Raw genomic sequence first — 21,130 nt, forward strand, 5'->3', positions numbered from 1 at the left:
GCTTGGATCTCTGTGATCCTGCTTTTGTGTTTCTGGGCCCGCAATTAGTGTGCCAAAAGTCATCCACCTTGTTGCTGCCTGCATAATATTTTTGTTTCGTACGTAGGTAAATGTGAATTCATCTCTTTCTAGATCTTTTGCCCTGAGCTGTTTCCTTGCTAAGGTTAATTGCCTTCACACCCTCAAGGCACTGGATTGTTTATGAACCTCCTCAGGATCTCTTGCACATTCTTCAAGAGCAGTACGTTTATCCCTCCTCCGTTTATTGAGGCTAGCAGAGATAGCTATCATGGCCCCTCTAAGGACTTCTTTCAAGCAGCTCCACAACATAGAGATGGCGGTGTCTGGTGTGTCTTGTTAGTCTGAAGAAAGTGCTACATCTTCTTAACTTCTCTTAGTGTAGAATCATAAGTGTTAAGGCATCATGCTCTGTAGCCACATGTGGTCCTGGATCCTGGAAGGAGAGGGTGGTGAGGGAATGGCCCAAAAGGGCTGCCACTCCAACCTCAGTCTGTGCTTTGGCTGCTAAAATGTGGTTTGAGGTCAGAAAATAGTCAAGTCAATCGTACGTCTGGTGGGAGGCAGAGAAGAGGGTGAAGTCCCTATCCGTGGGGTGTTGGAGTCTCTAAGCATCAATGAGCCCTGCTTTCTGCAACTAGTGCAACTATGCTCCGAAGGCCCCAGTTTGACCTATTTGGTTGGTTTATCTGTCTAAGTCATGTGGGGTACAAGATTAAAATCCCTGCCCACTTCAAGGTCGGTATCAGTCGAGGCCTAGAGCTTTGAGTCCGAGTTGTTCTTGTTGACCATTGAGTGCATGTAATATGGCGAGTGTAAAGGTAAAGGAGTGTAGGGTAGTGTGTAGTGATATGAGCCTCCCAGATAGCTCTGCTTGCGTTTGTGTGACTCACCCCTGATATTTGGTAGCCATCAAAACTGCTACTCCTGCCTTCTTTTTTGACCCCAAGGAAAAATATTGTCTATCAAACCAGTGGGATTTTATCTGCCCCCAGTGTTTCTTCACTTGGTGTGTCTCTTTTAGGAGACCGATATCTCATTTTGAATCCCTGAGGACCGCCAGAGTTTTTGAGGGAACATTCAGGTTGTAGACAATGAGACTCAGGATTTTAACTGTGTGTGTAGGAATGAGGGGTGTGTGTTCTAGGAACTGTTGGGAGAGGACCTGTGGTCTGCCACGTGCCATCATTTTATGGGGTTATGCAGCATGTATACATTAGGTTGTCTGGGTGTTGATGGAAAGTATGAGACAAATGGGCTAACATCATAAAACTTAACCACTTTCACTATAGGAGCCATACATACTATTAGTGCTTAGTCCGCGGTAGAGGGCATAGTAGTCAATTGGAAGTGGTATTTTATATGGGTTGCTCCACCAGCCCCTGGATTTGGCATGTGACAGTATACTTGCGCCTCTTATAGTGAGTTGCGGCTGTGTGGTAAAGGCAATGCGTCTGGCTTCATAGGGTACACCAAGTACTGGGGACCTTGAGGTGACGAATCACTCTGATTATTAGTCGCAGGCTGCCTTGTGGTGCTGGAGTTTCTGTAATAGCGCTGAGTGTTCCCATTGGTTTTCGTCCTCTGTTGGCTTGCATGGGGAGAGGGGAGCATGGTACAGCATCTCCCCAACCAACCAACTTAGGAGGGCAGACTGCCTGCTCATCGGCAAAACCCTAACCCTTCCCACCCCCAGCATGTGCACTCCAGCCCCGGTCCTGTGTTTCTCGAGGCCCTGGAGCGTGGGCTGCAAACCAGGTAGGAGTCAGGCCATGGCTACCCTGGTGGCAAAGTGCCACAAGATGTGGAACAAATCAATCAGTAGCAGCGTAAGGATCCTAGGCTGACATTGGTCAGTCAGGGTTCCAGATTTTACTGACCCTAGAGCGGATTTAATTTTTGATTGTGAACTAAATGGAAATTAAATGAGTGATGCTTCGGTAAATGTTTGTGAGGGATTATCACCTTGTGGACTGGCAATGTAGATTATTTTTATATATGTATTAGGAAGATAGTGTTGCAGACATCTTGTGTCAGGAATAATCTGTGAGTAAGCTTCAGGGCTAGAGAGTGTCTTAACTTTTCTAAATAACCCCCTTGTCGATTTACCAGCATTAGAAATTTTATTAGTGTAAAAAGTGTAGCGAGCTGCTTTTAATCAGTTTGTAGTAGGCTTAATTACTGATTTCTTTGGGGGTTTCTCCTCTAGGAAGTAATATGATTGCTCTAACTGTTTGCAAGAGGTCCTCATCTTTTGCAGTTTGTCAGTGAACCAGTGTGCCGACAGGGTGTTTGTGTCCTTGAAAGATTTTTGGACTGGCAATCACATCCAGGGTTTGCAAATCCGAGGTATAGTGGGGATGAAACCTGAGATGTTGAGCAAATTTGAATCTAATACGGGGCCTGCATACTGGGTTAGGTATTTGGGAGAACATAGATAATTTAAGAGAGGCCATGTTTCAAATTAATGCCGGAGCTACAGGGTCGGACTCATTGTTGCATTGCTGATTAAAATCATCTAACAGAATCAAACCTTTAGGCTTTCAGCACATAAGGAGCATCAAGGTTTGAAAAGTCAGTTAAACGAGGACTTTATGCTAGGAGGTTTCTAAATGAGGGTGCCAGATACAGCTACCGCAGGATTGACATTCAGTTTTTAAAAAATGTCCACATCATAAAGTTAGGGTTGGAGATGAGGTCAGGTCAGAAAATGGAGCTACCAATAAAAACCGTCCCATTTCAGGGTGCAATAGTGGAAGAGTAGGGAGTATCTGGAGAGAATTGAAGGGTTTGAACCCTGCTTCAGAAAGGAAAAAGGACATCTGGTTCTTGTAAAGTGAGAAAATCTCAGATTATAGAGTGATGTTTCAGGAGTGATGTAACACATTTAGATTTGTCTGTTCCTAGCTTGGGTTTTTACTGGTTAATTCTGGGATTGGCCTACAGGACAGTCCTCCGGTTTCCCTGCTCTTAATGTTAAGATGATGTGCTTTACGATCAAGGAAAATCTAGAGAGTGACCAAGATTGGCTTGGCAACACAGCAGTCTAAGACTAAGTATCTAATTATAATGACCACTACTTCAACTGTCAGTAACTCTGGCAACATAATGGTTAGCAGGATAATTCTAACACTTTTAGAGTTGATGTTGCATACTAGAGCTAGTGTAACTGGACCCCGCACCTGATGCATGTTGGCTGACTGGAATTTACTGGATATGAGTCATTGATCATGCAAGTTTGCCTTTGTGTCAGTTACTGGGGATGCAGCATCTCTGCACCCCAAAATATCTTGTTGCCTTTCAGACACATAGGCTGGGATGAACACATGACTCCTGGGCAGATCCAGTCCATCAAGATATCCTTTTGCAGGAGCTTTCCGTAATCAAACTTGTGCATGTCTTCCCAGTTCCTTGGCAGATACATAAATCCTTTTCTTCCCCAAGTCATTGCAGCAAGGCAAGTTGACAGGCTGCCACGGGTTTGGCTCACTCTGAAGGGAAGTTAGCGATCCAGCAGATGTTCTGCCCACAGTCAGGTGCGTTCTTTCCTGCATTGGTGTACTTGACGTCTTTGTGCCAAGTAGACAAGAATGAACCAAGTACTTGGTGAAGGGCCTGGTACGCTAAATCTCTAACCATAGGGTGTGTACTACTCGAAAGCGTGAAGGCTTTCCAGTCTATGCATAACTTGATAAGTAAATGAATGAGAGTGGTGGAGTTAATAGTCAAAGAGCTTGGTTTTGGAGACTAGTAACACCATTTTCTTCTTTAATAGATACAGCCTGTATGCAAGGTCACATTGGAATTATGTGATTTTGCAGACAGGATTTGCCACAAAACCAATTATCTGCTGCATATTCTGGCGATTATAAGATAAAAAATGTTTTTTTTTTTAGCTTAAACGAGTAACAGTTACAGAAAATGTAGAAGCACTGTTGCATATTGCAGCAATACCACAAGCCTGAAACGTGATGTATAATGAAATATTCTGTTTCCTTCATTAGAACATCCCTGTGAACGAAGGTGTCGAACTGTTGCAGCTTGTACTGAATTATGAGATCAAGGATCCGCTTATCCTGTCGTGCGTACTCACCAATATGTCTGCTCTTTTCCCCTTTGTCAAGTATAGAAAAGGATATTTGCCCCAAGTGCTCTCTAAAGTAAGTATTAGTATAACCTACGTACCCTCTACTTTTGTGATATTATTTTTGTGTTATAAATCAATCCCATATGTTATATGTAATCTCATACTACTTGGGTGTTAGCAAAACTGCTTTATAGAGGGTTTAATTGACTGTGTTGTGCTTTCTGAAATGGGTAAGACTTAGGGAAATGGCTGTGTAGTATGCCAGATTGATAGCTGAATATATAATGGTGGGGGAAGGAGGAGGGAATGAGATTGAAACTTGCATTTGATCTGTGTTGGTGTTAAATGTGTTACCTTGAAGAGACTGAGAATACTTCTTTCATTGCCCCTGTGGTTACACCCCAATAACATTTTCAGTCCAAAAGGGAAATCCTTTGGGGTGCAGTTACAGCTAGGATGAGGGAGCATGTGAGTGCAGAAGTCTAGCTTGAGGACAGATCTTTGCTAGCAAGTTCCATGTGGCTAGCTGCTAGGCTCCTTCTTTTCTTATGTGGGGGGGGGGGGGGGAGAGGCGAGGCGAGGTGACCTCTGTTGAATGTAGTATCCTATTCCAACGAAGTCATCAGGATGTGTGGAGCCTAGGTTCTGTAATGTGAAGCATCCAATGTGTGTGTATTTGATTGCATGTTTCCTGGACGAATGTGTGTTGACGAGCAGTAGATATTGGCTTGACTACAAATGTGTATTTTGTGTGTTTAGTATATCTGTGTTTGCATGAGTGTGGAGATTGTGTGGGATGTATGTTACAGATGGCACAAGGTTATAACTTATGAGCTGCAAGTTGGAGAGGTTTTAACGATTGACTTTCTTGGCCCTCAGTTTACAAGTCTCAACCTTGTGGTAGTTGATGCAAGCTTTAAATGTTTAGACTAAGATACCCTTGGGTCTTCTTACAGACGTTGAGGGTCTAATTAGTGTTTTCAACTGAGGGGTGCTGGCTTAGTGTTGCTTCTTCATATACTTTCTTCTGTGGAGGACATATATTTTTATTGGTGTTACAGCTTCAACTCCACTAATCTGATGTTCAGCCTCTCAAAGTGCTTTGTCTTTTTGGGACAAAAGTCCTCTTACTGGTTTTGTGATGCTGTTTACATTTTGCCCTGTATGTTTATGGACAGCCCTGAGTATTTCCCCACTTAGCTTGACAATTAACCAAACTAACTGCTGGTTGACTTGTTATTGACCTATAAAAGTCCATTGTCGCAAAATGCTTCTTAAACATTCATTAATATTATTCAGAACATTCATAAAGTTTCTTTGAAATCCAACCACTTCTAGAACAATTAAATAGACCAGTGTACTCTTACGATGTCACAGTATGTGATTTTAATATCACAAAACACATATATTAAAAATAAAACAGTTATTTGACTGACTTCATTAATGTAGGAGAGTGCCTGTGGGAAGTTGACTCTGTATATACTATCTCAAAGTGAGAGATAGTGTGCACAGAGTCCAAGGGTTCCCCTTAGAGGTTGATAGTGGCAAAATTAGATACTACTAATGCTCTATTTTGTGGTAGTGTGGTTGAGCAGTAGGCTTATCAGAGGGTAGTGTTAAGCATTTGTTGTACACACACAGGCAATAAATGAGAACACACTCAAAGACTTAACTCCAGGCCAATAGGTTTTTATATAGAAAAATATTATTTTCTTAATTTATTTTAAAACCACAAGATTCAGAATTTAGTTAACTACATACATTGTAAGGTACTTGACACAGGTAAGTATGGAACTTTGAATTAAAACAGTAATGTACACGGTTTTGGCAAAAATGGCAATAAGCTATTTTTAAAGTGGAAACTGCAAAAATCAACAGTTCCTGGGAGGTAAGTATTGGTTAGTTTCTCGGGTAAGTAAAGCACTTACAAGTTCAGTCTCCTGGGCATAGGCAGCCCACCGTTGGGGGTTCAAGTCAACCCCAAACACCCAGCAACACAGGGCCGGTCAGGTGCAGAGGTCAAAGTAGGGCCCAAATTGCATATGTGCCTATGGAGAACAGGAGTGCTCCAGTTCCAGTCTGCAGATAAGTACCTGCGTCCTCGGGGAGCAGACTAGGGAGGTTTTGTGGAGCACTAGGTCCCAAAAAGGCACACAAAATACACCCTCAGCGGCACAGGGGTGGTCGGGTGCAGTATGCACAATAGGTGTCAGGTTGTAGATAGGAATCAGTGGCAAGACCCAGGAGTCACACTTGCGATGCAGGCAGACAGGGCACAGGGGAGGCGTCTAGCCAGCCACGGACTGGGCTAGGATGAGGGCCGCATGCTTGGTCACTCCTGCACCGGTAGTTGGTTCCTCTCGTCCTGAGGGCTGCGGGTGCAGTGCTTCTTCCAGGTGTTGGGTTCTTTATTACCGGCCAGTCTCAGTCAGGGGGAGCCTCTGGATCCTCTCTGCAGGTGTCGCTGTTTGGGTGCAGGGAGGTCGACTCAGGGTGTTCATGTCGTTGGAGTCCCCTGGGGGTCCTCTCTGTGGTGTTGGTTCATCTGGACACGAGCTGGGGGCGTCGGGTGCAGTGTGTGGAGACTCTCACTTCCGGAGTCTCTTTAAAGATGGTTTCTTTGTTGCAGTTTTGGACAGAGCCGCTGTCCACGGGGGTTTCTTGGTCCTTTAGGTGCAGGTCAGTCGTCAGAGGTCGCTGGTCCCGCTGGATGCTTCGCTGTGCAGGTTCTTTGAGTCTGGAGACAGGCCGGTAGGGCTGGGACCAAATCAGTTGTCGTCTCCGTCGTCTCTGCTGGGCTTTCAGGTCAGCAGTTCTTCTTGTTTCAGGTTGCAGGAATCTGATTTCCTGGGTTCAGGGTCGCCCCTAAATACTGAATTTAGGGCTGTGATTAGGTCTGGGGGGGGGGGGGCAGTAGCCAATGGCTACTGTCCCTGAGGGTGGCTACACCCTCTTGATGCCTTCTCCCTGTGGGGAGGGGAACACATCCCTAATCCTGTGGCCGGAGCAGGGGTAGGTTATCCACCCGGTGGCCACACGAGCGGGTTGACTATACAAACCTGGACCACTGATGCTTATCGCTATCCCGATGGGGCCCATCCTTTAATACAAGGAGGGTTTTTGTGGTACGAAGAAATCCCGTATTGGGTTATAACATGTGGATTAGGTACGTTTTTTGGTCCTGACGAATCGCACCGATCTTAAGACATTTTTTGCGAGAAACATGTTGACCCCGATGATAGAAGTATAGTTAGTTCTGTACTCTAACTCTCCACATTCCCCTAATTCAGGGACTGACAGTTTTTTTGTTTTTGAGGGTGGACTAGACATTACTTCTAATCCTTACCCACACTCTGTTTTTAATCATGACAGGGGTCTGGGGTGATTAAATACGATATTTCCAGACCTCTAGCCATTTTATTTTCACATACCCATATACCAATCCCACATACTAGTACTCAGCTACCGGCATTCTTTACACTCAAAAGATCTCCGGCAAAGAGCCCCCACGAGGGGCCCGTCAGGCATTGCAGTGCCGGCCTGACGAGGAGCAAAAGCCCGATGATGAAGCATGTCACCATTTGGTGAGTGAGGGCTCTTGTTCTAATAAGAGCAGACTCATAGAGTTTTTTGGTATTGGTTTTATGCAACAATAAAACGGTAAGAGTCAATAGTGAGAAGTCCCTCACCCACCCAATAGTTCATTTTGCAGACAATCGGAACATTACAGAACATCTTTATGAAAAGAATAGTGCACTCGAGACAACCAGGATTTGTCATGCATAACTGTAAAAGAATGTCTAAGTTAGAGGCTTCCCGTGAAATGGTCCGACCGAGGAGTCCATATTTTGGCATGTTTTTGAGCACCTCATGGTCCTTGTAAACCATCTCTTCCATTTTGGGGCAAAAGTCCATGCCTCTGTTACATTCTTTCAAGGAGTGGAGCTCCACTTCTCATGAGTGATGAGCCAAGTCCTGTTTCACAATCCGGAGACCAATAACAATTAGGGAGCAGGTAGTCCTAGAATCAAATGATCCATAAATTCCTAGGATTGCGACCTTAGGATCCATAATCATTGACCTCCCAACCAACTCCACAGAACACAACAAACTGCACCAGTAGTCCTCCATGCGGGGACATTGACATATCCTAGAAAAGTATGTAGCCAGGAGGGAGCTACACCTTTTGACATTTCCGAAACATATGAAGGATTATAGTAATATCTATGCAAATATTTGAACAAAATAAGGCGTAAGCGGGTGGAAATGGCTAGCACCAAGGTGCCATGGTTTTCCTCGATGCAGTTGTTAACATACAACTTCCCTTCATCACGTTCCCTCATTTCCATTAGATTCGAATTTGGGTCGGTGCCCTTTGCCCCTAGGATTTCAGTTTTGAGTTTAGCCTGTAGTAGACTAAAGTCAAGGAATGCCATCAGTGCTTCACCATAGCTCTCAAGTGCACATCTCAATTGGAGGTAATTGAAAAAATCAGGTTTTGTGAAGTTGAAAGTACCCTACGAGATATTGAAAGGACCAGGTAATGTTGGTCTGCCATACATCACCCAGTGATGGAATGCCTTTCATGAGGTTTTTCCAGAAGCCAGACAGGTTCCCCATCTTCACAAGCCAGGTGCCTCACCATAGTGTAATCATCATGGTGGGTTTCACGTACCATTTGAATGTGTCGAAGTGTATTCTGCCAGCACAGCATTAAGATTCTAGTTACTGCTGGGAGTGTTTTGGGAATTGTTTTATCATATGTCAAACATATGTAAAAGCTTTGTTCTAGTTTTTTTGGCAGTCTCCTCTGTCCCCATATATCCAATTATTAATGTAGACAAGCTGGGAAGCCCAGTAATAAAACAGGACATCTGCCACTCCTAGCAAGCCATCATAGGTGATCTGTCTACACTTTGCGAAAGAGATCTGTGGGACTGCCCCTCCCCAAAGGAACGTGTTAATTTGGGATTGCAATTCTGTGAAAAAGGTCTGTGGCAGCTTGAACGGGTAATTTTGTAGGATATAGATGGAGTGCTGCAGTGATACCATTTTGAACAAGGGGAGTTGGTTCATTATTGAGAGGGGAAAGGAAGCCATAAGATTAGTTCCTTCTTGTTTCTTAGCGGATCTATGTTTAATTCCCCAAACTATTGCCGGTTCGCCAAAATTACAATGCCTATGCATATCGGGAGTGTTGTTCCTCCCCTCTCACCCACCGGATTCCCTCTATCGGGGCATCCACAGAAATTCAGCCAGGTGTCAGACTATTAAGGCACACAGTGGTGAGAGAGGGCACCCCCTGGTATGTGCACCACCCTACTCTGAATGGTGGCGACATGACTCCAATCACTCTGACCTTTGCCCATGGCTCGGTGTAAAGGACTTCAATGAACCTGCGGAAGTGTTTTCCAGATTGAATATTCTCTAGCACTTGGTTTAGGAATGGCCAGTGGACCAAGTCAAACACCTTTTCCATGTCCAACATAACTAGTGGCCCATCCCCCAGGACCTAGTGCACCTGTAGAAGGACCAGATGGAGACTTCGCAAGCAGTGTCAGGTGCTGCGACCAGGGATGAATCATTCTGGTCACGATGGACCAAGGAATGTACCACCCCAGCAATGAAAATAGTGAGTATTTTGGCTAGTATTTTGGATTCAGTGTTCATGAGTGATATAGGACAATAGGAGAAGTTGTTGTGTTCTCTTGTGCCAGCTTACTGGGTTTGGGTATGACCACGATAGTAGCTCCTTGTAACTCATATGACCTAGAACTGGTAGTAAAGACTTACTCAAATGCCCTGCATAGGTGTGGGGGGCATCTAGCAGGATAACTTTTTAGAGAACTCTACACACAGGCTGTTGGGGCCAGGAATCTTCCCCCAAGGCATAACTGTTAATACTTTCATTATTTCCTGAACTGTGATAGGTGTGTCCAGCATGGATCTGCCAATGCAAGGGCTCAGGTCATGTCTGTGTCTGGAGAAGTAGCTGAAAGACCCTCTATGGCCTTAATGTGGCCCTCCAGTTCCAGTAATTCCTAAAGTCTATCCCATGTCTTATACTTTATATAGGATATAGCATCTCCCCTTATGATTTTTTTAAATGCCTCCCAAACCATGACAAAGTAGGTCACCAAATCAGTTTTAAGGACAAAGTAATTTTCAGTGTTAGTGTGGAGTCAGTCAACTAGGACAGCAGCCCACAGCCGAGAGTTGAATCTGCTGCTATTTGGGGCAGAGACTGTAGACTCCTGCAGAGTTGGGTCGGCATAAACGCTAACTATTGTCAGGGGTTGGCCTTCCATCAAGCCTGTAATGGCTCTGTTGCGGTCTATGTCATCTGTGTGTATTGAGCTCACCACTAAGGGGAAGGATTTCTTAAGCATTGCAGCTCCCCTAGAGCCACAGGTAAAACCAGAGTGATGGAGCTCAGCCTGTGCCTAAAAAGTGTTTCTCTTGGAGGAAAAAGTATGGCCAGGGCATGTAGCTCAATATATAGCATGACTGCTCCCTGTTTTTTTCTTGTTGTTCATACTGTTAACATTCCATGACAACACTCCATACACCCCATCCCCAACTACTCCCCCAAACCCGACCCCCCCACCCCCCTACCCCTGCCCCAGACTTCCACCCCAGAAGCATCCATTGCCCTGAAAATCAAATCACATTATAATAAGGGCTCCTGGTTTTATGATGATTTTATTGGGATTTTCATCTGTATTCAGCCATATTTATTGTTTTACTAATTGTATGTGCATTGCGAAAAAAATGAAGCTGTAGTGCATATATTTCTACATTTATTTAACCAGTAAATGTTCCCTCATGCCTGAATGCTTGACAGGTGTCAGTGATATAAACACACTTAGACGATAAAATACGCACTTAAAAGAAAACCTGCACACTTTAGTAACAAGGTTGTGCAAATCTGCTGTTTAAGGCTCTTTACTAAAATTCATTTAATTTTTTTTAAGCCCCCTTTACTGTCAAGCCGCACAGCTATTGGCTTAAGAGTCATGACTGACAGCATTTATAATCACTCAAAAACATCCCAATTTCCGTTTTTATCCACACTTGCAAATAAATGTTTTTCTTAATCTGTAAAAATCAGTAAACCCGGATAACAGGGAGCCTTAATTCTAATCAATTAAAGCAGCCCATAGAAAATGAACAGGGAATGGAAAGAAGGGGGAAACCCCTGCGAGCACCAAGCAGGGTCCAGTGCTTGCATCTTGCGCAGCCCTCATGAAAAAGCATAATCAGCCCCCTCCGGTGGGGCTCTCAGTGGGTAGTCTGTCAGTCCAAGGGGGCGAGTTGAGAAAGAGAGGGTTGTCCAAATCCTTGCTGTGCTTCATTGTTCTGATAAGTACGGTTTCTATCCAAGCCTGAGGTGGAGGGCGGCCCATTGTGGTCAACTTGCTTTCCCCTCCCAAGGTCATGAAGCAACAGTCTGTCTGCCTGGATGTTGCTCAGCATCAGAGGTAATGCCAATGGAGACTCACTCCTCATTGATCCTGGACTCGTCACCCAATGCTTGTGACCTGCCAGAGCGTGTTCTCTGATGTCTGCACGATTTCAGTGAATCTGATTTCCTGACTCTGAAGAAAGGATTTGCATGTTGGCCTGCCCCATCAGGTCTAGCATGGAGGATAGGATGTTCCTTCACCCAAGTCCAGACTTGTTCTGGACAGTCAGATAAGTGCTTTATTTTTTATTTTTATGCAGAGGACATTCAGTATTACCGGGTACTTAAGCATGTAGTGTAAGCCAATAGCTTCAGTTTATTTGACCTTATCAGGGGTGTGACACAGCTGCTTGAAAAATGTATGTGTAAACCAGGAATACAATAATTGTATGCGTGTTGAATGCAAGTTCTCTGGGTACATGGGACAAATTTGAGGTAGTTTCTGTCCCAGTAGTTCAGAAAGTGAGCAATCTCTCTGGCGGGTGCTTTGGTCCAACCACCAACTGTGCTTGTTTTACTAAAAAGCAATGCAAGAATTGCAGGTCCTGAAAATGAGATTCAATCCAATCTCCCAAGAACCTTTCTGGAGTAGGCCCTTTTATCTGCTCATGGAAACCCACAAAATGGAGATTGGGCTTAATTTGTGTCTCCATATCTTTGGTGCGTGTACAGAGTACCTGGGTCATGGTTTTCACTTTCTGAACTGTATCTTTGAGGCTTCTCATTATATTGAAGTTTGGATATCCAGCTCTCTGTTTCAGTGACCTGCCCGGCTATGTTCTGCTGTTCTTGCCACAGGAGCATGATTTGAGTGCCCATCGATCTGATTTGCATCTCCAGTGCCTGCTTTGTTGTTATGGTGGCCTGTAGATTGACCACAGTAGTCTCTGTAGGCTCAAGGGGGAGCGGGGCCCTGCTGCCATTCCAGCTCCAGTTGTTTTGTGGAGTGATGGGTCGTATTGCACCGCAAGATGCTTAATTAACTTGTCTAATATTTTTCCTGCTTGTGGTTCGCAGTAGGCTTATCACATGGCCTACCAAGGCTGAAGGAGTTGTTGCCCAGCATGCTCAGTTGGGTTAGGATTCTCACGATATTGATACAAGGGCTCTCAGTTGAAATCTGAACCACTGCATAAAAGGGGAACAGGATGATGCAGGGTTTACTGGCCAAGTAGCGCAGTCCTAAGAAACAGTATCCGCCATGTCATGTGGAGAAACCGTGCCCCTGGGGCACATGGACATTATAAAAAATGAATGGAACAGAAAAGCAAAGGAATTCATTGCCTGTTTTTTTCAGAAATATGTAATAAAGTATAGCCACCATAACCCCATATTTAGGAAAGTAGCATAGTTGTGGCATGGTGTAGGAAGTTGGCTCTGTATATACTATTTCAAAGTAAGAAATAGTGTGCACAGAGTCCAAGGGTTCCCCTTAGAGGTAAGATAGTGGCAAAAAGAGATCATTCTAATGCTCTATTTTGTGGTAGTGTGGTCGAGCAGTAGGCTTATCAGAGGGTAGTGTTAAGCATTTGTTGTACACACACAGGCAATAAATGAGGAACACACACTCAAAGACAATTCCAGGCCAATAGGTTTTTATATAGAAAAATATATTTTCTTAGTTTATTTTAAGAACCACAGGTTCAAGATTTACAAACAATACTTTAAATGAAAGGTATTTCACTTAGGTACTTTAGGAACTTTGAATTATCACAATAGCATGTACAGGTTTGGCAAAAATGGCAATAAGCTATTTTAAAAGTGGACACAGTGCAAAAATCAACAGTTCCTGGGGGAGGTAAGTAAATGTTAAGTTCACAGGTAAGTAAAACACTTACAGGGTTCAAAGTTGGGTCCAAGGTAGCCCACCATTGGGGGTTCAAGGCAACCCCAAAGTTACCACACCAGCAGGTCAGGGCCGGTCAGGTGCAGAGGTCAAAGTGGTGCCCAAAACACATTGGCTTCAATGGAAATAGGGGTGCCCCGGTTCCAGTCTGCCAGCAGGTAAGTACCCACGACTTCGGAGGGCAGACCAAGGGGGTTTTGTAGGGCACCGGGGGGGACACAATCAGGCACAGAAAGTACACCCTCAGCGGCACAGGGGTGGCCGGGTGCAGAGTGCAAACAGGCGTCGGGTTTTCAATAGGAATCAATGGGGAGACCCAGGGGTCTCTTCAACGATGCAGGCAGGCACAGCAGGGGCTCCTTGGGGTAGCCACCACCTGGGCTAGGCAGAGGGTCGCTCCTGCACTGGAGTTCGGTTCCTTCAGGTCCTGGGGGCTGCGGGTGCAGTGTTGGTTCCAGGCACTGGGTCCCTTGGTACAGGCCGTCACGGTCAGGGGGAGCCTCTGGATTTCCTCTGCAGGCGTCGCTGTGGGAGCTCAGGGGGGTCAACTCTGGCTACTCACGGGCTCGCAGTCGCCGGGGAGTCCTCCCTGAGGTGTTTGTTTTCCGCAGGTCAAGCTGGGGGTGTCTGGTGCAGATTGGAAAGTCTCACGCTTCCAGTGGGAAACGTGTGGTCTTTAAAGTTGCTTCTTTGTTGCAGAAAGTTGCAGTTTGTTGAACAGGGCCGCTGTTCTCGGGAGCTTCTTGGTCCTTTAGATGCAGGGCAGTCCTCTGAGGCTTCAGAGGTCGCTGGTCCCTGTTGGAGTCGTCGCTGTTGCAGTTTTCGTCGAAGTAGGGAAACAGGCCGGTGGGGCTCGGGCCAAATCAGTTGTCGTCAGCAGTCCTTCTTCTTTAGGTTGCAGGAATCTAGTTTCCTAGGTTCTGGGGAGCCCCTAATTCTCTTCCATGGGATCCTCATCAAAGTCATAAACATTGAATATTCCCGCCCTTGTGCGGGGACCCCGGAGCATATATATATAAAATACATACATATTATCATGTGTAAAACAGCAATGCAGGCTATAATCATAAATAGGCTAAAATGCTTTATTTCTATGTAAGTTTTTTTTTGTTGTTTTTTTTCATATTATAAAATCACAATAGATCATAAATATCTACCTAAGCCCCAAAAACTGGACTTAGGGAAGTAAACAGCAGTAAATAGGAGAGAAAAATAGAAAAAAACACATTGAAAAACAATGAAGCATTCTTAGCCAATAGGCTGCATGCAGGTTAACACAGGAGAACCATAAAAACTTTGGCACCGTGCCTTTAAGACCCTGAGCACCTCCAGTATCCCACCATGCCTCAGGGGTGAAGGGAAGGTGACAGTTGGTTCACAGTTAGGTCAGTTCTTTTTTCCGGCTTCTTCTGAGAGGATCCTGGAGCATTGAGCTCTGTTTTTTCTGAGTTTTTCTTCAGAAAAATCCCTAAAAATAGTGTTTTTCCTGTTTACTCGACAGATAACATCTTTTGTCTGAGTTTGGCAGTCTTTTCTGACAGAAAATGCCATCTCTTTTTGTAAAATGTCCTTCTTGTGGGAAGAAGAAAGCCCAGTCAGACCCACACTCTCTGTGTATTGTCTGCCTGCCACAGAGTCACTGTCCTGACACCTGCAATTATTGTAAGAAGATGTCAAGGAGGACTCTCAAAGACAGAGAGAAAATCAGGCTGCATGGGCTTCAGGAGAGGAAAAAGTCAACATCCTCTTCACTTCCCAGGCCTCCAACAGAAGGAATGGCCAGATAGACGTCGACAGGTAGGATTGTGCCTGTTTGTTCTCCATCGACGTCATCGTTGCCACCGTCTCACCGGCATAGATCGCCGTCGACGGTGACCAGACCGACGTCGAGGGACAAAGCGTCGAAGCATGGACAGCACAGGGGTACATCTCCGTCGATGGCAGGCCGCCGTTCGGCGTCGAGCCATCTCCGGCGCTCCCGTTCGCCGTCGAGAACGTCTCGCCCCTTGGCGTCGAAGGACAAGACGCCAAAATCGCCACGACGGCATGAACATCCGCCGTCGACCACTCGCCACTCAACGTCGAGACACACGACGGCGAGTAGGTCCAGATCCCGCGATCAACGCTCGGCGTCGAGACATTCAACGTCAAGGCTTTCGACATCAAGACCTTCGACGTCGAACAGCCGAGCCATCGCACCTTTCGACGTCGAGGATGCATTCGACGTCGAAACAACCTTCAGCTGTGTCACAGGCAGTAGAGCCAGCGGATAAAGCTCCCTCACCGGTGGTCTCTATACGGAGTGCATCATCCCATTCCAGAGCGGGCTCATCGGGGCATGTTTCTCCCATCACCCTTTCACCTAGATGGTTAGAGAGCCTGAATAGACCGGCAGCATCCCCGGATTCCCAATACTCTAGGATGTATTCTCCTACTGCCTCATTACCTAGAACGCCATCGCCTACAGCTAGAGCAGGACGGGCTCGTTCTGCTCCTCGTCAGCCGACCACAAGACCTGCACACTCTGCTACAGCTTCTCGTAGCAGGTCTCGTTCCCGAAGGAGAACCAGGTCGCGAACACCACACAGAAGATCACCCTCTTGGTCTTCTTCAGGATCGTCTGTTGGGCGCTACTCCCCCACACTGACAGATTCTCCACCTGCTAGGATCTCACCGGTGGATGATATCACCACTTTTAATGAGGTTCTTTTAAGGGGAGCGCAGAAACTAAATATTGAGGTACCGGAACCGGCCACCTCATCCTCAGTTAACTTTGAGACTCTACAACACAGATCAGTCTCGAGAAAACTGCTGCCACTAGTACCGGGTTTGCTGCAACCTACTATGGACACCTTTCTGACTCCAGCCACTCAAGTCTGCCCCGGCTAGGATTCAAAAGAAGTACAAAGCTCCGGAGCAAGATCCTTTATTCCTGCGGAAGGATCCGCCACCGGACTCTTATCTTAGCCGCAGCCAGAAAAACACACTCTGTGGCATCATCTTCCACAGTCCCCCCGGATAAGGAGAGCAGACACCTAGACTCCCTGGGGAGAAAGATGTGCGGTACGGCGGCATCTGCTATGAAGGTCTCCAGCGCCTCAGCACTTCTGGGCAGATATGACCGCTCTCTGTGGGACTCACTCCACAGATTTACAGAGAAGTTGCCCAGGGAAGATAGACAGGACTTCCAGGAAATCTTGCAGGAAGGGGGCCTAGTATCTAACCAGGTCATCAGCGCGGCGGCGGACGGGCGGATTTGGCTGCGCATGGGTATGCGCACGGAATCTGCGCTAGGAGGTCTTCCTGGCTACGGCTCACTGGTCTGAAACAGGAAGCACAACAACGTATTTTAAACCTCCCATTCAGCGGGAATTCGTTGTTCGGTACCCACGCGGATGAAGAGATGACCCGAATGAAAACCGAGGTGGACACTATGAGGGCAGTGGGCCTGGAACGTAAGAAAGACTTCAGGCGGAGGTACAGGCCGTACGACAGACGCCCATTCCAGCAGAGGGTTCAAACCCCTCACTGGTCTCAGAGGCCACAGCAACGACAGGGACGTCCCCTGTTTCAGGCGCGTAGACCCACAAGAGACCGAGGGGCAAGTAGACCTCAACAGTCTACAGCAAAGACACCAACAAAGCAATGAAGCATTGCTTCCCTCAGCACTGTGCACCACTCCGGTGGGGGGAAGTATTACGCATCATCTTCACGAGTGGCACTCCATCACAAAAGACAAATGGGTGCTCAATATTGTCGAACATGGCTATTCTCTCCTTTTCAAAAAACCTCCTCCACACTTGCCACCAGCAAGATGTTTTCCTTCTCATCTCAGCCTGCTACGCAAGGAAGTTCTTGCACTCCTACAGAAGAAAGCTGTAGAAAAGGTTCCACCGGCACAAAAAGGAAAAGGGGTGTACTCCCGTTACTTTCTGGTGGCGAAAAAGGGTCAACAGGGCATCTTCAGGCCAATTCTGGACTTACGGCTCCTGAACAAGTACATAAGAAAACAGAAGTTCAGGATGCTAGCCCTTAACCAGATTGTTGCGCAACTGCATCAGGGAGACTGGATGTGCTCCATCGACCTACAGGATGCATATTTTCACATCCCAATAGCATCCAAACATCGGAAATTCTTATGTTTCCAAATAGCGTCACAGCACTACCAATTCAGAGTCCTACCATTCGGCCTGAAGTCTGCACCCCGAGTCTTTTCAAAATGTGTAGCAGTGGTAGCGGCACATCTTCGAAGACAAAAAATATTCGTCTACCCCTACCTGGACGACTGGTTATTGAAGGCTTCCTCTCCGGATCAGGCGAGAAAACATCGAGACATTGTACTAAGAACTTTCGAGTCTCTAGGTCTTCAAATCAACCACAACAAGTCAACCTTGATTCCAACACAAAACCTCCACTACCTGGGAGCTATACTAAACACAGAGCTCCAAAGAGTGTATCCTTCGGAGGAACGACTTTTATCGATCCACAGGAAGTGTCAACAACTATTAAAAGCCGATGCACCTACTGCTCGTCAGGTGACATCGCTTCTGGGCTCCATGGCTTCATGCATCTTCATTGTCCCGAACGCCAGGCTACACATGAGGCCCCTTCAGGAGGCATTAGAGAACAACTGGAGCCAAAAGACTGGTCGCTGGGAGGACAGAGTACGACTACCAGCAGCGGCTTTTCAATCACTACAATGGTGGATGTACAGACCTCACCTGTCGATAGGTTCTCCGTTTCACCAGACAATTCCAGCCGACACTCTGGTAACGGATGCGTCTCTTCAGGGTTGGGGTGCTCATCTGGGTTCCTTCCAAGCTCAAGGTCTGTGGTCCGACAAGGAAAAGAACTATCACATAAATCTACTGGAGCTCAGAGCGGTCCATCTGGCTCTCAAATCTTTCTCTCCATTGGTTCAGGGGAAATCTCTCCTAATTCAGACAGACAATACAACCACAATGTATTATCTGAACAAACAGGGGGGAACAAGATCACTACCTCTATCTCGAGAGTCCCAAACGATATTGCATTGGCTCCTGGCCAGGGGAATGTCTATCACAGCGGTACACCTGCCAGGTCAGCAAAACGTAGAGGCAGATTTCCTGAGCAGACATCTAGAAGACGCGCACGACTGGGTCCTACACGACAAAGTCGTCGAGGACATCTTCGGTCAATGGGGTCGACCCCAGTTGGATCTCTTTGCAGACGAAGTAAACAAGAAATGCCCAGACTTCGCATCCAGGTTCTGCCGTCCGGGATCTCAAGGGAATGCCCTGTTGATCAACTGGTCAGGGATATTTCTCTACGCCTTTCCACCGATTCCCCTCATACCGGCAGTAATCAACAAACTTTACAACTCCAGAACCAGAATGATTCTGATAGCACCACAATGGCCCCGCCAATTCTGGTACACGGATCTACTCAACTTATCGGAAAAACCCCACAGGAGGTTGCCGTGCAGACCGGATCTTCTGAGCAGAATGGAAGGCAGAATCCTACATCCCAACCTTCCCTCTCTGAGCTTGACAGCATGGCTCCTGAATTCCTGCAGTATGGGCACCTAGGGCTCTCACAGGAGTGCATGAACATCTTGAAAGAGTCAAAACGACCTTCCACGCGGCGTTCTTACGCTTTTAAGTGGAAGAGATTTTACATCTGGTGCTCTCAACAAGGTATAAATCCCATACGAGCTCAGCAGGATGTCATACTGTCCTATTTGCTTCATCTGGCGAAGTCTGGTCTGCAGGTATCATCTATTAAGGTACATTTGTCTGCAATTACAGCTTATCGTAAGTCGCCTTCTCAGGAATCCTTCTTTACGATACCTGTAGTCAAGGATTTCTTAGAAGGCTTGAAAAAGGTTTTTCCTCCCATTCGGAGACCTTCTCCTCCATGGGAACTGAATGTAGTCCTGTCAAAACTTATGGGCCCTCCCTTTGAACCTATCCACAAGGCCTCTTTACAGCACCTTACGTGGAAGACGGCTTTTTTGGTGGCCATTACTTCAGCGAGGAGGGTCAGCGAAATTCAGGCTCTGTCTTGCAGAGAACCGTACACGGTTTTTCACGATAATAGAGTGGTTCTGCGAACTCACCCATCTTTCCTTCCGAAGGTGGTGTCAGAATTCCATATCAATCAGACTATATCTTTACCGACTTTCTTTCCCAATCCGGAGACTCCGGCTGAGAAAGCATTGCATTCTTTAGACTTGAAGAGAGTGCTGAAATTCTATTTGGACAAAACAAAGCCGATTAGACATTCTAACCATTTGTTTCTGAATTATGGTCATTTAAGAACAGGAGAGGCAGCGTCTAAACGAACGATATCAAGATGGATTGTGTCTTGTATTGTTAACACTTACCAGCTGGCTAATAAACAATTACTGGCTAGGCCAAAAGCGCATTCCACAAGGGGAAAAGCGGCTACTGCTGCCCTCCTTAACAATGTACCAATTTCCGTGATTTGTAAGGCTGCTACATGGAAGTCTGTGCATACCTTTACTAAGCATTACTGTTTAGACTCGGATGCAAGAGCTGATGCCCAGGTGGGGCAGGCCTCTCTTAGAAATCTATTTGCATGAATATGTATTCTTTCCTGCACTTCTTTCAGACAGTCCGCAGAGTTTAGGGATGGGCTTGCTAATCTATTCAATGTTTATGACTATTGATGAGGATCCCCTGGAAGAGAAGGATAAGTTACTTACCTGTAAATCCTAGTTCTCTTCCAGGGGTATCCTCATCAAAGTCATAAACAACCCACCCTCCTCCCCGGACTCAAGTCTCCTAGAAGTGCAGGACAGATTATCTTTCTGATCAGTTACACAGATTGTCACCGTAAAAAAGTACTGACCTAACTGTGAACCAACTGTCACCTTCCCTTCACCCCTGAGGCATGGTGGGATACTGGAGGTGCTCAGGGTCTTAAAGGCACGGTGCCAAAGTTTTTATGGTTCTCCTGTGTTAACCTGCATGCAGCCTATTGGCTAAGAATGCTTCATTGTTTTTCAATGTGGTTTTTTCTATTTTTCTCTGCTATTTACTGCTGTTTACTTCCCTAAGTCCAGTTTTTGGGGCTTAGGTAGATATTTATGATCTATTGTGATTTTATAATATGAAAAAAAAAAAAAAAAAAACTTACATAGAAATAAAGCATTTTAGCCTATTTATGATTATAGCCTGCATTGCTGTTTTACACATGATAATATGTATGTATTTTATATATATATATGCTCCGGGGTCCCCGCACAAGGGCGGGAATATTCAATGTTTATGACTTTGATGAGGATACCCCTGGAAGAGAACTAGGATTTACGGGTAAGTAACTTATCCATACTGAATTTAGGGGTGTGTTTAGGTCTGAGAGGGTAGTAGCCAATGGCTACTGTCCTTGAGGGTGGCTACACCCTCTTTGTGCCCTGAGGGGAGGGGGGCACATTCCTATTCCTATTGGGGGAATCCTCCAAAATCAAGATGGAGGATTTCTAAAGGCAGGGGTCACCTCAGCTCAGGACACCTTAGGGGCTGTCCTGACTGGTGGGTGACTCCTCCTTGTTTTTCTCATTATCTCCCCTCGACTTGCCGCCAAAAGTGGGGGCTGTGTCCAGGGGGCGGGCATCTCCACTAGCTGGAATGCCCTGGGGCATTGTTATCACGAAGCCTGAGCCTTTGAGGCTCACTGCTAGGTGTTACAGTTCCTGCAGGGGAGAGGTGTG

General features: G+C 46.1%; 1 protein-coding gene across 1 annotated transcript in view; it reads left to right on the top strand.

The window, feature by feature from the left end:
* XPO5 (exportin 5) overlaps positions 1 to 21,130 on the top strand; it is a 579,115-nt gene that overhangs the window by 206,438 nt on the left and 351,547 nt on the right. The window contains exon 15 of the mRNA XM_069236247.1: positions 4,023 to 4,178. Coding sequence (XP_069092348.1) covers positions 4,023 to 4,178 — 156 coding nt within the window. The remainder of the gene's footprint in view (positions 1 to 4,022; positions 4,179 to 21,130) is intronic.

Source organism: Pleurodeles waltl, chromosome 5, assembly GCF_031143425.1.
Source record: "Pleurodeles waltl isolate 20211129_DDA chromosome 5, aPleWal1.hap1.20221129, whole genome shotgun sequence".
Lineage (NCBI taxonomy): Eukaryota > Metazoa > Chordata > Amphibia > Caudata > Salamandridae > Pleurodeles > Pleurodeles waltl.